The sequence below is a fragment of the Haliotis asinina genome, chromosome 14, assembly GCF_037392515.1.
Source record: "Haliotis asinina isolate JCU_RB_2024 chromosome 14, JCU_Hal_asi_v2, whole genome shotgun sequence".
NCBI classification, from domain to species: Eukaryota; Metazoa; Mollusca; class Gastropoda; order Lepetellida; family Haliotidae; genus Haliotis; species Haliotis asinina.
This window is the reverse complement of record NC_090293.1, coordinates 42,681,269-42,695,118: the sequence shown is the minus strand read 5'-3', so window position 1 is coordinate 42,695,118 and position 13,850 is coordinate 42,681,269. Positions and strand designations below refer to the sequence as shown.

The following is a 13,850-nucleotide window of genomic DNA, read 5'->3' as shown; positions in this document are numbered from 1 at the left end:
ATTCAACCTTAAATCTTCTACCTCTGAGATATGAGGCACAATCGAGAATGCTGGTGACAAGTCCAAGAATTTCTAGCCCGGTGGACCCATATGCACTCTGCCATGGGGATAAAGCTTTAGAGCCAAAACGCACTACTTTAACTCGTTCTTTTGCTGAAGTGTCACTTGGAAATACATAAGCTGGATGAATTTGATACAACATATATCCTATACCCTTGCTAGAGGTATCCACAGCAAGTTGAAATGGTAAGTCAAACCTTGGAAGGGCAAGGGCTGGTGATTTCAAGAGTGGTTGCTTCATGTCATCAAAGGGTCTTTGATGCAGAACAGTCCATTCAAACCTAATATTCTTCTTCATGAGTTTGGTAAGTGGAGCAGCCAGGATACTGTATTTAGGAATGAATTTCCTGAACCAAGTGAAAAGGCCAAGAGCACGCCTTACTTCACTAGCATTTCTGGGAACAGGATAGTTTTCTACAGCTTTCAGTCTTTCTGGGGTTGGACGGATTCCATCCTTGGATATCCCATGGCCTAGGTATATACAATTGTACTGAGCAAAAGCACACTTTGTAGGTCCAAGTTTAAGTCCTGCTGACCGGAAACGGCTGAAGACTTGTTTTAGATCAGATATATGACTATCAAAAGTATCAGAGTAGATAACAGTATCATCAAGATAACACAGAAAAAACTTAAAAGTTAAGCCTTTCAAAACTTTGTCCATAAGTAACTGGAAACTGTTTGGAGTGGTAGAAAGTCTCACTGGTAACCTTTGAAACTGAAGGTACCATAAAAAAAGTACTGAAAGCTGTGTATTTCTCAGAGTCAGGAGAAATCTTCATCTGAGTGAGTGAGTGAGTGAGTTTGGTTATACGCCGCTTTTAGCAATATTCCAGCGATATCACGGCGGGGGACACCAGAAAATGGGCCTCACACGTTGTACCCATGTGGGGAATCGAACCCGGGTCTTCAGCATGACGAGCGAACGCTTTAACCACTAGGCTACCCCACCGCCCCAATCTTCATCTGAAAGAATCCAGATGACATATCTAGGGTAGCTATGAAATTTGGTTTTCGTTCCGTAAATGATTCCGTCAGTTCTTGAAGATCTGGAATTGAATACCTGAAATCTCGTGTCTCAGAATTCAAGTAGAGGAAGTCACAGTAAAATCTATAAAGAGCTAAACTTGCTTCCTTTGTACCTGGTACAAGTCATTTCTTAGATTTGTTCCTCTTAGTTACTAATACTAATGGACTGGTAAAAGGAAGATCTTGTGTTTCATCCACAACTCTACTGATACCTTGCTGAAATATATCATCTAGCTGATATCTCAGCACCTCTCTCTTGTCTGGCGATAACCGGTAAGGCCGCTGATGCTTTGGAACATAATCAGGTTTTAAGTGAATTTTATGTTCACCTAGGTGAGTCAATTCCAAAGCAGGATTCCTAGGTGTCACAAAGAAGCCCTTGAAATCATATAGGAATTCTGCAAGCTGTTTTGTCTGTCCATCAGAAACGTCCCTTGGCAGCCCAAAATTTGAGATAAAGTCATCAAACTCAGATAAGGCACTTCCCTTTGACTGTATTTGTTCGTTGATGGCAGTATCTATCTGCTCTCGTGGACTGCATAAAGTAGCATGGGCACTAGAAGGGTTTTCCTCTTCAGAAGATTTGATTTCAAATGTACCGTCAAAAGCAGTAAATATTATTAGAATCTGTCCTTTGCTAACAGAAATAGCACTATCTGTGACATTAATCAACTTCAAAGGCACCTTGCGGTTCCGTGGACAACAAACAACTACCTTTGCAGCTGTAAGGTCCTTTCCTAAAATTGTTTTTGTTGGTGTACATATGCCTTGTACACCATATCCAATAGTTGCAGGTAATTTACCATAGGTCACAATTTCGGAGTTTGCTGGAACTGTAAGTGACTTCTTACATCTGATCTTGGCACTTAATTTCCTCACTTTGCATTGGCTGAAGTCAAGTACAATGCCCTTTGATATGAGATAGCCTGTTCCCAATATAACTGGATGAGAAGTCTGTAATAACACATGAATGTCAATATAGATGTCCCCAAAACTTGAACTATCTGGTTGCTTGCAAGAACTACTGATTCAAACCCAGCTGGGATTATTGGTTTATTGTCACACTCAGGGATGAGATCATAACACTCCTTTGACACAATGTTAATGTCACTTCCGGGGTCAAGCAAGGCTGAGACTTCGAAGGAGGAAACACTAACAGACATAAACATGAGAGAGGAGAGGTCTTTTGGAGAGCTTCATTATCTTCTGCATCATTTTCATATGGCTCTGGCGGAGAATAGCAATTGTCTTTTTCTGAGCTGTTGGCTGATTCTTGGACAATACAATTATCTGAATTCTGATTGTTGATACTTGTAAACAAATTAGAGTCTGATTGAATATGATCAAAACTGGCGCTTTCGCAGATTCCAAGGGTGTGAGCCTGAGTTGCAGATTCTGAGGTCACAAACCTGCACTTCCTTGCTGAGTGACCATTTCGATGTCAAACCTGGCAAGAGAGATCCAAGCGTCCCCTGAGATTGTCTGGTGAATTACAATGTGATTTAGTGTGACCAGTTCCTTGACACTTGAAACAAGTATCAGCACTGGGTGGTTGATTTGTTGACCCCCTTCTTGATCCTTGATATCTATGACTTGCCTGATAGTGATGAGCTGAGTTTGGTTGCGATTGTGTACTAACTTGGAGTTCATGCACAGTCTCTCCCCTTAGTGTATCCATTTCTGATCTTCCAACTGAAGCAACATATGGTAGGGATGGCTGAAAAGCAATAGCCTGAGAACTATCACGTGCATTAGCCAGATGTTTATTCAGGCTAGATGGAAACTGTGAAAAGATGGTTGAATCACAACGATAACCACAAACCTCACCCATTTTGGCTGAATTGAGAGCTGCCTTTTGACTAATAGGGTGTCCAGCTCGTACATAAAAAGCTAATCTTTCTGGTAGGTCCCCTACAAGCTTGGCCAAGATGTCCCTGTTAGATTTGTTTAATCTCCTTCCCTTTTCCAGAATTTCTGAGTGGAAAACTTCTATAGGCTGACCTTCTTTCATTTTCATGTTTGCAAAACGTTCGGCTTCAGCAATGATGGCTGGGTTGTCATGCATGTCAAAGTCAATATACTTGTGTGTGAAAAGCAGAGCAAACACTGTACCAGTTGCCCCTACGTGTGTGCGATAGGGACATAAACAATGTGGCAGCAGGACCGTCTAAATGGAGCTGAAATGCTGCAACTTTCCGAGCATCATTCGCTGGGCCCTGCAGTTGTGCTAAAGTAGCGTAAGCCTCAAAGTCATTTAGATACTTTTCGCCATCCTCAGAAGATAGACCAGTGAACTTCCTCAACTGATAATGTTTATACTCAGCTGCCATTGTGTCGGATATCTTCAGAAGACTATGATGAATAGTTGTTTCTCAGAATTGTTATAATAATGATAATAACTCACTTATACAGCGCCTAGTATCCATCTGACTAGTTGCTCATTGAACGCTCTAATCAGAATCTGATTATCATTACCCCGGATAACCCAAGCTGCCTCTTAGGCGCTAGAAGGTTATAGTCACAGGACTCTATCTCACCGGGTACCCATTTTCTGCTGGGTGAACAGAGGCAAATTTGAACAAACTCACTTGCCTAAGGTGAGACCACATGTTTCCCATGTGCTTTGTTGTGGGGCAGGACCGATGCATGCGGTATATGGTGAGCTTTGGGTTGTGGAGACCATGGGATGTTATATCGCTGTTACAGAAATTCCAAGAAAATTAAATTCACAGGTGCATTTTGTCGCGAGTAATGCAACCAATCTAGGGCCCAGGTATTAGTTTAGCTTTTTCACATTTGGAACGACTTTTCTGACTGTAAGATTTACCTTTGCATCTCCACTGTATAGGATTATCGCCCTACAAACGGGCTCTGTCGCTAACCCGTTTTTCACAAACAAAAACGAAGCGCTGGTCCACTTGCCATCTTTGTATTTTCCCGCTCCCACCTTTCAAGTCAGACACACAAAATGGTGACGTCACACTTTTTTGACGTCAGCCACACAAGTGATGTAAATATTGGAGTCATTTCGAATATGTATAACATTGCGTATCCATAGCAACAAGTCTGTCTCCGAATGAAATTGGTGTTGGTGCTCTTTTCAGGAGCAACCGTTCACTATTTCTCCCCCAAACATCGCACATAGATAGGTCTGGTGGTGAACTGGTGCCTTTTGGTAGTGCTGCATTTCTGGATAAAATATTTGCATGTTTCTTCACCAAACATGGCACATAGATAGTTCTGGTGGTGTACGGTGCCTTTAGTTGTTTGGTAATTCTGAATAAAATATATTTGGCACTTCCATGGCCACAAGGTTAACATAGACTGAAAATGGCGATAGTGTTCCTTTCAGGAGCAGATCTTTAAACCTTTCCATACCCTCCTTCCACTTTGCTATATACTTGCCAACTATTTGAAATAATCCACACTAGTAGACTATTCGAGAAAAGTATTTTGAAAGTAAATACCTTTTTATTCATCAACAAAATGTATAATACAAACGAAAACAACTGTTACCGTCGTCTGCACGACTACAAAACATTAGCAAGTCTTGTATAAAATACATTTGTACCTAGACTCTTGCCAGCTAGAGTGAGGAAGTGAGTGAGTACGCTTTGTAGCCGCTTTCAAGCAGCTTTCACACTGCAAATTAAAATTTGACAACACATGTTGTTACTTTTTTAAAGTTGTCAAACTCGCGTTTTCTCTCACGTCAAACACATGTTGTCAGATGTTCGTGTCATTTGACGGCCATGTAGCTAGTGGTGCGGTCATGCGACTATTTCGTTGACTGCGATTGATGTTTTCTTAACAACATGATATTTACAACACTTCACCCTAAGTCAAAGTCGAGTTTGACAACGCATAATGTTTGAATGAAAAGAAGGGAGAATAGAGACCGATCCTATTTCTCGACAACAGCTTGTATACTCTGAAATTGGTTCTGGTGGCGAGTTGTTGGAATATTCTCACTCTCAAACACGAGTTTGACAACATATATTGACACATATTGGCAAACTTTAGTTTCACGTGTGAAGGCCGCATTAGAAATGTAACAGCAGTGGGCACAAGATATGGTCATGACGTCAGAGATAGTAGCTGACGTCAATGATGACGTAACTGATTATACGTGAAGACGATGATGACGTAACCGATTATAAGTGAAGACGATGATGGTGTAACTGTTTGAAGCTGACGACGACAGCTGAAGAGGATGAAGAAGTGCCTGTTTATTGCTGACGATGATAATGACACAGCAGATTGTAGCTGAGGCCGATATAGACGTTAGGAATGGTAGCTGCGGTCGATGGTGACGCTAGAGATGGTAGCTGAGGATGATGATGACAGCCATGGCGATGAGGACGAACACGATTGTTCCGACTGCCATTGCCCATTGGGCGTACTTCTTAGCATCCATCGATGCATAGTGAGCAAGTTCAAGGTCCCCTCTGTCGTAGTGTAGTTTAGCCTGTTGGAGTGATTAAAAATATCAGGTCAGGGATTATAACATTTATTTAATTCTGGTTCTCAAGAATTTATCCTCCAAAAGATACACATCCCTTCCCCGGCTCACTGCTGTTACGTGTACTCACGTCCTGGGATTTGGAGACATATAGTCACATATCCCTTCCCCACCCACTGATGCCACGTGTACTCACGTCCTGGGATTTGGAGACATATAGTCGCATATCCCTTCCCCACCCACTGATGCCACGTGTACTCACGTCCTGGGATTTGGAGACATATAGTCACATATCCCTTCCCCACCCACTGATGCCACGTGTACTCACGTCCTGGGATTTGGAGACATATAGTCACATATCCCTTCCCCACCCACTGATGCCACGTGTACTCACGTCCTGGGATTTGGAGACATATAGTCACATATCCCTTCCCCACCCACTGATGCCACGTGTACTCACGTCCTGGGATTTGGAGACATATAGTCACATATCCCTTCCCCACCCACTGATGCCACGTGTACTCACGTCCTGGGATTTGGAGACATTATAAGTTGTTCACTGGTCGCGAGGTTACCATGGGCTCATGTACCCTCGAGGTTTGTTTATGAACATAAACAAACCTCGAGTGTGCATGAGCCCGTGGATCGAGGGACCAGTGAACAAAGTGTCTATCTTACCGAACACCTGACTTTTAATTTTGAACTGTTTGAAGCACTTCTATTGATGCATTGAATGCGAGGCGAATGGCCGTTTTGCAGACGACACAAAGTAAACAGACTTAGAGTTACCTCCCTTCCATCAATGTTCAATCGCGAAACAGCTGTAATTTCCGTGCTTGATGCGTGATTCAATGTAAAAGTACTACCATGAAGCACCAGAAGAGTTCGGAATTCCCAGCGGTATACATTGAAAATAATACATCGCCTGTAAGCGTGGTACACTGAAAATAACAGAATAGCGCTTATCCAATCAGAAAGCGGCATTCATCTGCGAGGTAAGATAAATAATCACATATCCCTTCCCCACTCCCTGCTGTCACGTGTACTGGCGTTCATGGACTTGGAGACATATAGTTACATATCCCTTTGTTTTACTCATGTTTTATTCGAAAATGAAATGGATATCCCTTCCCCAACCTCTGCTGCCAGATCCCTTCCCCACCCCCCAGCTGCGACGTGTACTAACATATGGGCCCATGGAGACAATAGTCACATATGCCTTCCCCACCCCTTGCGTTCACATATACTCACGTCCTGAGACTTGGAGACGGCGAGGACACCGATAGGGAGACAACAGCACACAGTGGAGAACACGGAAAGGGCAAGATGAGAGTTGAAATTGTCATCCTCCATCAGATCAGCGATGTCCATGGAGGGACGCTGCTGAAACACAATCACAAATATAACCCTTAAGACACATCTCTATCAACTGATTGAAACACATTCTTTAATTAAAACGGAAGCAGTCCAATGATCCATCACCTCTCCCTATATTATCATCCCTGGTTTGTGAGTAAAGGGACCGAATGATTTCATGACGTTGGCACACAATGCTTTAACTTAACACCACTTAGTAAACATTATACTCAGAGAAAGTAAATTTATTATATCGTCTAGTCACTCTAAAGCTCGGGGTTAGACTGGTCATTTTCCCATGTGGTGCGCAACCTTATTTGCGCCACATTTTGCCTTGCTCCCATATAATATATATTATTAGTATCAAGCAATATTTAAACATTGTTGTCAGTTATAAACAGTTCACGCACGTTGCATGTCGTAAAAAAACATAAGTGTCCAAGCTTACAGATGTTGTGGCGATGTATTGTTGACGGTAGCTGGGTGGAGGTGGCACATATCCACCCGTTGAACCAGAGTCAATGCTGTATTTGTCGTGTCCCGGATGTTCCTGGTGACCTGGATGTCCTTGGTGTCCTGGATGTCCTCGGACTCCATGTCCGGGCTGATGACTTGTGGAGTATCCTTGCGGGGGCGGTTCTAAGATAGAACACCAACACGTTAGAGGGATATTATTTTAATTTAGCTAAATTAGCTTGTCCTGGTGTCGATTCTCAGATTTAGTCCTTTATGGATTGTCAGCGCCAGTAATATGGTGAATGCCAACACTGTCACGTGGTCCCTTGGTCCATTTAGTGTACCATGCTGTTTCTTTCTTTTTGTTAGGAGTGTGTGTGTGTGTGTGTGTGTGTGTGTGTGTGTGTGTGTGTGTGTGTGTGTGTGTGTGTGTGTGTGTGTGTGTGTGTGTGTGTGTGTGTGTGTGTGTGTGTGTGTGTGTGTGTGTGTGTGTATGTGTGTGTGTGTGTTTGTTTTTGGTTTTCTTTTGTGGGTTTTTTTGGGGGGAAGGGGGTAGGGGTGGTTTTATTTCAGGTTTTGTTTCTTGTTTGTTTCTTTGTAATTACAACTGGTTAATTTAGACAAAGCATATATTTAAACGGCCACAACATGGCAACATGGGAGACAACATAATCTGAATGTGTGTATGAATATAGTATAAAGAAGCAAAATTGGAGATTTTGCAGGGAAAGTGAGGAGAGGGGAAGAAAGATCAAACATTCTTTTACAGCCACCAATATTCGGATACATGGGAGACAACGTAAGTTAGATGGCGGTAGTAACAGAGTAGAAAGGAAAAGAATAAAGAATTAAGGAAACCAAGAGAGGAGAGGGGAAGGTATGATCAAACATTGCCTTGCGTCCATCTATATTCATAAGGGGCCCATTTTTCTGTAAATTTGGTCTCATCTCCAGAAATGAATGTTTCTATGTTGTGGTTACACTTTGTGGTTAGCGGTAATAATTGAGTAAATATGGGAATAGTCTTATTGTAATGACAATTTTGAATATAATGCTTGGTAATTATAAAAAGGTGGTTTTCAAAACTATTCAACTTTCGATCGCCAAGAAGGAAATTGCTCATATTTAACTCTAATTTTAAGTAGGCTCTACTTCCATACAAAACTTTGAACTCATTTATCATAGTTTTCGACGGGAAAAAATAAATGTTCTAGTGTATCAATTTCTGACTAACAAAATGTACATAGGTTATCCTCTATCAATCCTATTTTGTAAAGAAATGATTTTGATGGTGTAATACAATGGATGAGTATATATTGGAAATTCCTTGTCTTGCAGTCCTCCACACAATTTCATATTGTATTGGGATAAGAACTTTTGTGACATGTGCCTCCAACTTTGAGTTCCATTTAACGGTACAAACTTGAATTTACAATCTACTGATGAATTTTAGTCCATGCTTTTGGTATGAAACTTATCAGTTTGAAGGAAGAAATGAAACTGTCATTTAATCTGAACTCGGACTTCAAAACACTGAATTCTTTTAAGTGTCCTGAATCAGTCATTAGGTCCCGAATATATCCAATTCCACACTGATACCATTTGATATATAAACTACTCAAAAAAAAAAGAAACGCATAGGTAGTATTTTTCCATGTAACTTTTCGAATTTGAATCATTGGTGTCTATGTAATCGGTATCTCTATGGTGAACGCTGTCTGCAAACATTTCGGAGTTTGAATCCATTGTCATTGGGTACAGACGCACCAAGATCTGTTTTTCTCAATAAATGCAATAAATTGTGAACGGGGAGAAATTCATGCGTTTCCATTTCCACGCACATTCCAGGCATCATTTCTGATAAAAGTCGGAGGTTTCAATGTTCTTGCGTCTAAATATGATTCCTTTTATTTTATTTTTTATTCGAATAGCTTCCAATCTTTCCCCTTTTTACCTAATTCATTTGAGGTGTCATTTGAGAGGATATCATCAATTTTACTCTAGCTTATTAATATCATTTTCAAGTGACTTTTCTTCGTTGGCAATGGACGTTTTTGCTTTGTTGTATATGCCATTGTTTCTCTTCCTATTCTCATTTTTTTACATTGAAAATACAACAGGTCATTCATCTTGAAAGTCATATTGGCAATGTCATCAGTATTACCCAGTACTTTGACTTTATTTAAAGTATTTTATGTAGTATCCTTTAGCAGTTTTACATAATCTTTATCAGACAGTAGGTAAGAGTTGGAAAATTCTCTCGAATTCGCTGTAACATTCATCTCGTTTATTGCATACCAGTTATTTACAGACCTACGTCAGTAAGTCGACAACTCCTGTGTAAACAGCAAAAGGGAACAAACACTTCTCAGCAGTACAACAAATCGTTACGTTACAGCGCGTCCTTTGAGTAGTCTTGAAAACAGGCATATATAAGGACATAATACAACGGGCTTGTGTTGTGTGTGTAATTTTGACACGTGGTAGATCGAGCGCAGATGTGATGATGTATAACGAGAGACCGAGACATTAATTACAACACGTCTAGAATATCAACCTATTTGTCAAAAACGCTCTAGTAATTACTCGTTGTACATGTTAATGCCAGTGAAGAAATGTTGCTGGTCTGGGGTTTTTTTAAATATAAAATAGATTATACATTATTTTGGAACATATGAACAGACCTAAGTAAGGACGAGACCCCAAGGTCCTTGAGTGACGACACTACTATCGCGAGATCCCAAACCTCTACAAGTTCGCGTTACATGTAGTTTGCCAGTAGCAAATAGAGACCAACGGAGCGTTTGCGTATATCCTCGTTTGCGAGTGCGTGCGTGCATGAGTCTCCGCGTGTGTCTATGTAGGTACAGGCGGATGTGTTGGGATGTGCGTATGTATATGTATGTATTGGTGTGTCTGTGTTTTTGGTGCTTGTGTGCGTAAGTGTGTGAGTGTGGAGGTTGCAGTAGTGTGTGTGTCTCTGTGTGTATGCGTGTATGTTTTGGTGTGCATACGTAGATAGTATGCATGCTGAGTATGTGATTGTGTGTGCGTGTATGTGCATTCTCTGTTTCCCTCTCACCTCTCTCAGTGCTCATTTTGAAAATTTCAATCAATTTGTTTTGCTTGCAAAACCACCACTAATATTTAATTCACATTTCACGGATCCCACCTTTGACAACTAAACACCAATTATGGCAGTTTAAACCACTGTCACCAGATAATACGCATTTGCTGTTGCTGTCACTGTGTTTCTATCCTGTTTCCTGTGAACAACCAATGCATGTGTGTGAGAATAATGGTGGACAGATGTATCGGATAGCTTAATTGCACAGGAGTCCACACGTCCAGGAGTTATTAGATTTTTGTGTAGGGAGACGTTAACATGAGGTGTACATTTCAGATGGTGTATACTGATTACACGGATGGTGGACCTGACGGGAATGTGCACTCGTGCCAGTCAGACAGACAGGTTTATTAAAGTCTCACTCTCACTTTGCAAAATACAGACACACCAGTTACTCGTAGGGCGTGTCTCCTGTCTGTCCTATCCTAGGGTGATTCCCTCTCACTCCTGATCTAGGACGTGTCTCCTGACTGTGCTATCCTAGAGCGATTCTCTTTCTCCCCTGATCTAGAATGTGTCTCCTGTCTGTTCTATCCTAGGGTGAGTCCCTCTCTTCCCTCACCTAGGATGTGTCACCTGTGTGTCTTGTCTTAGGCGGTTTCCCTTTCTCACCTGATCTACAGCGTGCGTCATCACTATCCTAACTAAGGCGGTTTCCCTTTCTCACCTGATCTACAGCGTGCGTCATGTCTAGCCTAACTAAGGTGGTTTCCCTTTCTCACCTGATCTACAGCGTGCGTCATGTCTAGCCTAACAAGGCGGTTTCCCTTTCTCACCTGATCTACAGCGTGCGTCATCTCTAGCCGAACTAAGGCGGTTTCCCTTTCTCACCTGATCTACAGCGTGCGTCATGTCTAGCCTAACTAAGGTGGTTTCCCTTTCTCACCTGATCTACAGCGTGCGTCATCTCTAGCCGAACTAAGGTGGTTTCCCTTTCTCACCTGATCTACAGCGTGCGTCATGTCTAGCGTAACTAAGGCGGTTTCCCTTTCTCACCTGATCTACAGCGTGCGTCATCACTATCCTAACTAAGGTGGTTTCCCTTCCTCACCCGATTTACAGCGTGCGTCATCTCTAGCCGAACTAAGGTGGTTTCCCTTTCTCACCTGATCTACAGCGTGCGTCATGTCTAGCCTAACTAAGGCTGTTTCCCTTTCTCACCTGATCTACAGCGTGCGTCATCACTATCCTAACTAAGGTGGTTTCCCTTCCTCACCCGATCTACAGCGTGCGTCATCTCTAGCCGAACTAAGGTGGTTTCCCTTTCTCACCTGATCTACAGCGTGCGTCATGTCTAGCCTAACTAAGGCGGTTTCCCTTTCTCACCTGATCTACAGCGTGCGTCATCTCTAGCCGAACTAAGGCGGTTTCCCTTTCTCACCTGATCTACAGCGTGCGTCATCACTATCCTAACTAAGGTGGTTTCCCTTCCTCACCCGATCTACAGCGTGCGTCATCTCTAGCCGAACTAAGGCGGTTTCCCTTTCTCACCTGATCTACAGCGTGCGTCATGTCTAGCCTAACAAGGCGGTTTCCCTTCCTCACCTGATTTACAGCGTGCGTCATCTCTAGCCGAACTAAGGTGGTTTCCCTTTCTCACCTGATCTACAGCGTGCGTCATGTCTAGCCTAACTAATGCGGTTTCCCTTTCTCACCTGATCTACAGCGTGCGTCATCTCTAGCCTAACTAAGGTGATTCCCTTTCTCACCCGATCTACAGCATGCGTCATCTCTAGTCTAAGGCGGTTTCCATTTCTCTTCTGACTTAGGGAGACTCTGACATATACACTTACCTGGATTATTTATTTTGCCTCATTTTACCAAAGGCGTCGATTTCGCCTTTCGTGCCTGGCCAAGTACGGTTTCCTTTTTTCCTTCTGCCGTATAATCCGTTTGCTCCTGCGTCTCTAATGACCTCGTGTATATATTTCCGTCTGTCGTAGCCTGAAGCTTTACCTGTTTTACCTGGCCAGGGGTAATTCCCCTTTCATGTTCCATGGGATCGGTGTTAACACAAGGAGTAATGACTGTTTACCAATCCAAATTCACTTTCATGAATATTAATACATGTCTATTTAAACATTCCCCTTATAGCAATGACATGCAGCTTGTCTCCAGACATTCTGTCTCCTACATGTATAGCGTCTCCGTCCCTCGTGGTCTTAAAGCCCGATTCTTTGCTTTCCCCAATCTAATAAAATGACGTTTCACAACTCCTCTTTGCATAAGCACTACCTGGCTCAAGGAGACAAACACCTGACTCTATCTCAAGGCGTTAAATAAATATATTTTCCTGGCTATACAAACAGACTGCTGTGCAGCCCTCTTATTCCCTTTGACAGTCTGCGATCAGTCACATTTTATACTACGGGAAGATATATTCTAACGACAGTCTAATTATGTATTTAAGCATACATTTGACGTTTAGGTTTGTAAAATGCTGGAGTTAATATCCCCTTGTTAAAACACAACTGTGAAAATGTAAAACAATGAAAATTGCCTTTCGAAATAGAATTAAAATACCAGTTCTTTCCGGTATACGTTGACAGATGACATTTTAATGGCTTGTTGGTGGAGACGCGTCTTTCTCAACACTTGTGGCCATTTTGACATTGAAACGGCTTCGTTATGAAAGGAATTTTATCATCATATTTCGTACGCAAAATATTGCATGACTTAACGCGCAAAATCAAGTCATCTTGCATGAATGTCATATAACATTTATTTCATACATTTCTCAATACCAGTTTAAAAGATGTTATTATTTTGTTAACACTATTTCACTTTACCTTCGTGGATTTGGGCAGGTAATTACAGGCATGACCCCGTTAAACCCGGTAGCCTATCTTACCTCATATTTTGAGAGTTATGATGATCTTAGTAAAATAAGTGACCTTAATTGGTACCTGCTCGTGCTTGTGTTGAATGTACGAAGTCGCACTCACCTTGTGGATGTGTCATTCTATCCAGGTATGATGTGACTGCGGTCGGCGTCTCCTCTCGCCAGGCGTTTGTTGGTCACGTGACCGACCTGACAGCCAGTTTATCATGAGTTGCTGTCTCAAGTTCCGCTTTATAAACAGACAGAAACACATGTGACGTCAAAGGAGTGGCCATTGCGGAGAAAATTACGAATAGTTCATTTCTCAGAATCCCCCGGGTTATGACGCACTAAATAAATAATATATATATTACTCTCCAAAACATACGCACCATTGAGTTTCTCATATATCAACACTGTATGTCCACATGGTTTATGATACCTGAGTTTTGTTGTTGTTACATGAACACGTACTTATTGTTGTTTTTGTTGTGTTTGTTGTTGTTATTTGTGCAGAAAACAAACATTATAAATATCCGAAG

At 41.9% G+C, this 13,850-nt stretch overlaps 1 protein-coding gene across 2 annotated transcripts; it reads right to left on the bottom strand.

Annotated features, from left to right (window-relative positions):
• Nucleotides 1-4,537: 4,537 nt before the first annotated feature.
• Nucleotides 4,538-13,537, bottom strand: LOC137261836 (proline-rich transmembrane protein 1-like). 2 transcript variants are annotated; one of them, XM_067799638.1, is made up of 4 exons: nt 13,433-13,537; nt 7,353-7,543; nt 6,800-6,928; nt 4,538-5,554 (listed from the first exon to the last, which is right to left on the bottom strand). In XM_067799638.1, exons 1-4 carry the CDS (start codon nt 13,446-13,448, stop codon nt 5,402-5,404), a joined length of 489 nt encoding a protein of 162 aa, XP_067655739.1. In that variant the 5' UTR covers nt 13,449-13,537; the 3' UTR covers nt 4,538-5,401. The 2 variants fall into 2 exon arrangements, with proteins under 2 accessions (XP_067655739.1, XP_067655738.1); XM_067799637.1 differs by having other exon boundaries at nt 6,800-6,931; nt 13,433-13,523.
• Between the last annotated feature and the right edge of the window lie 313 nt (nt 13,538-13,850).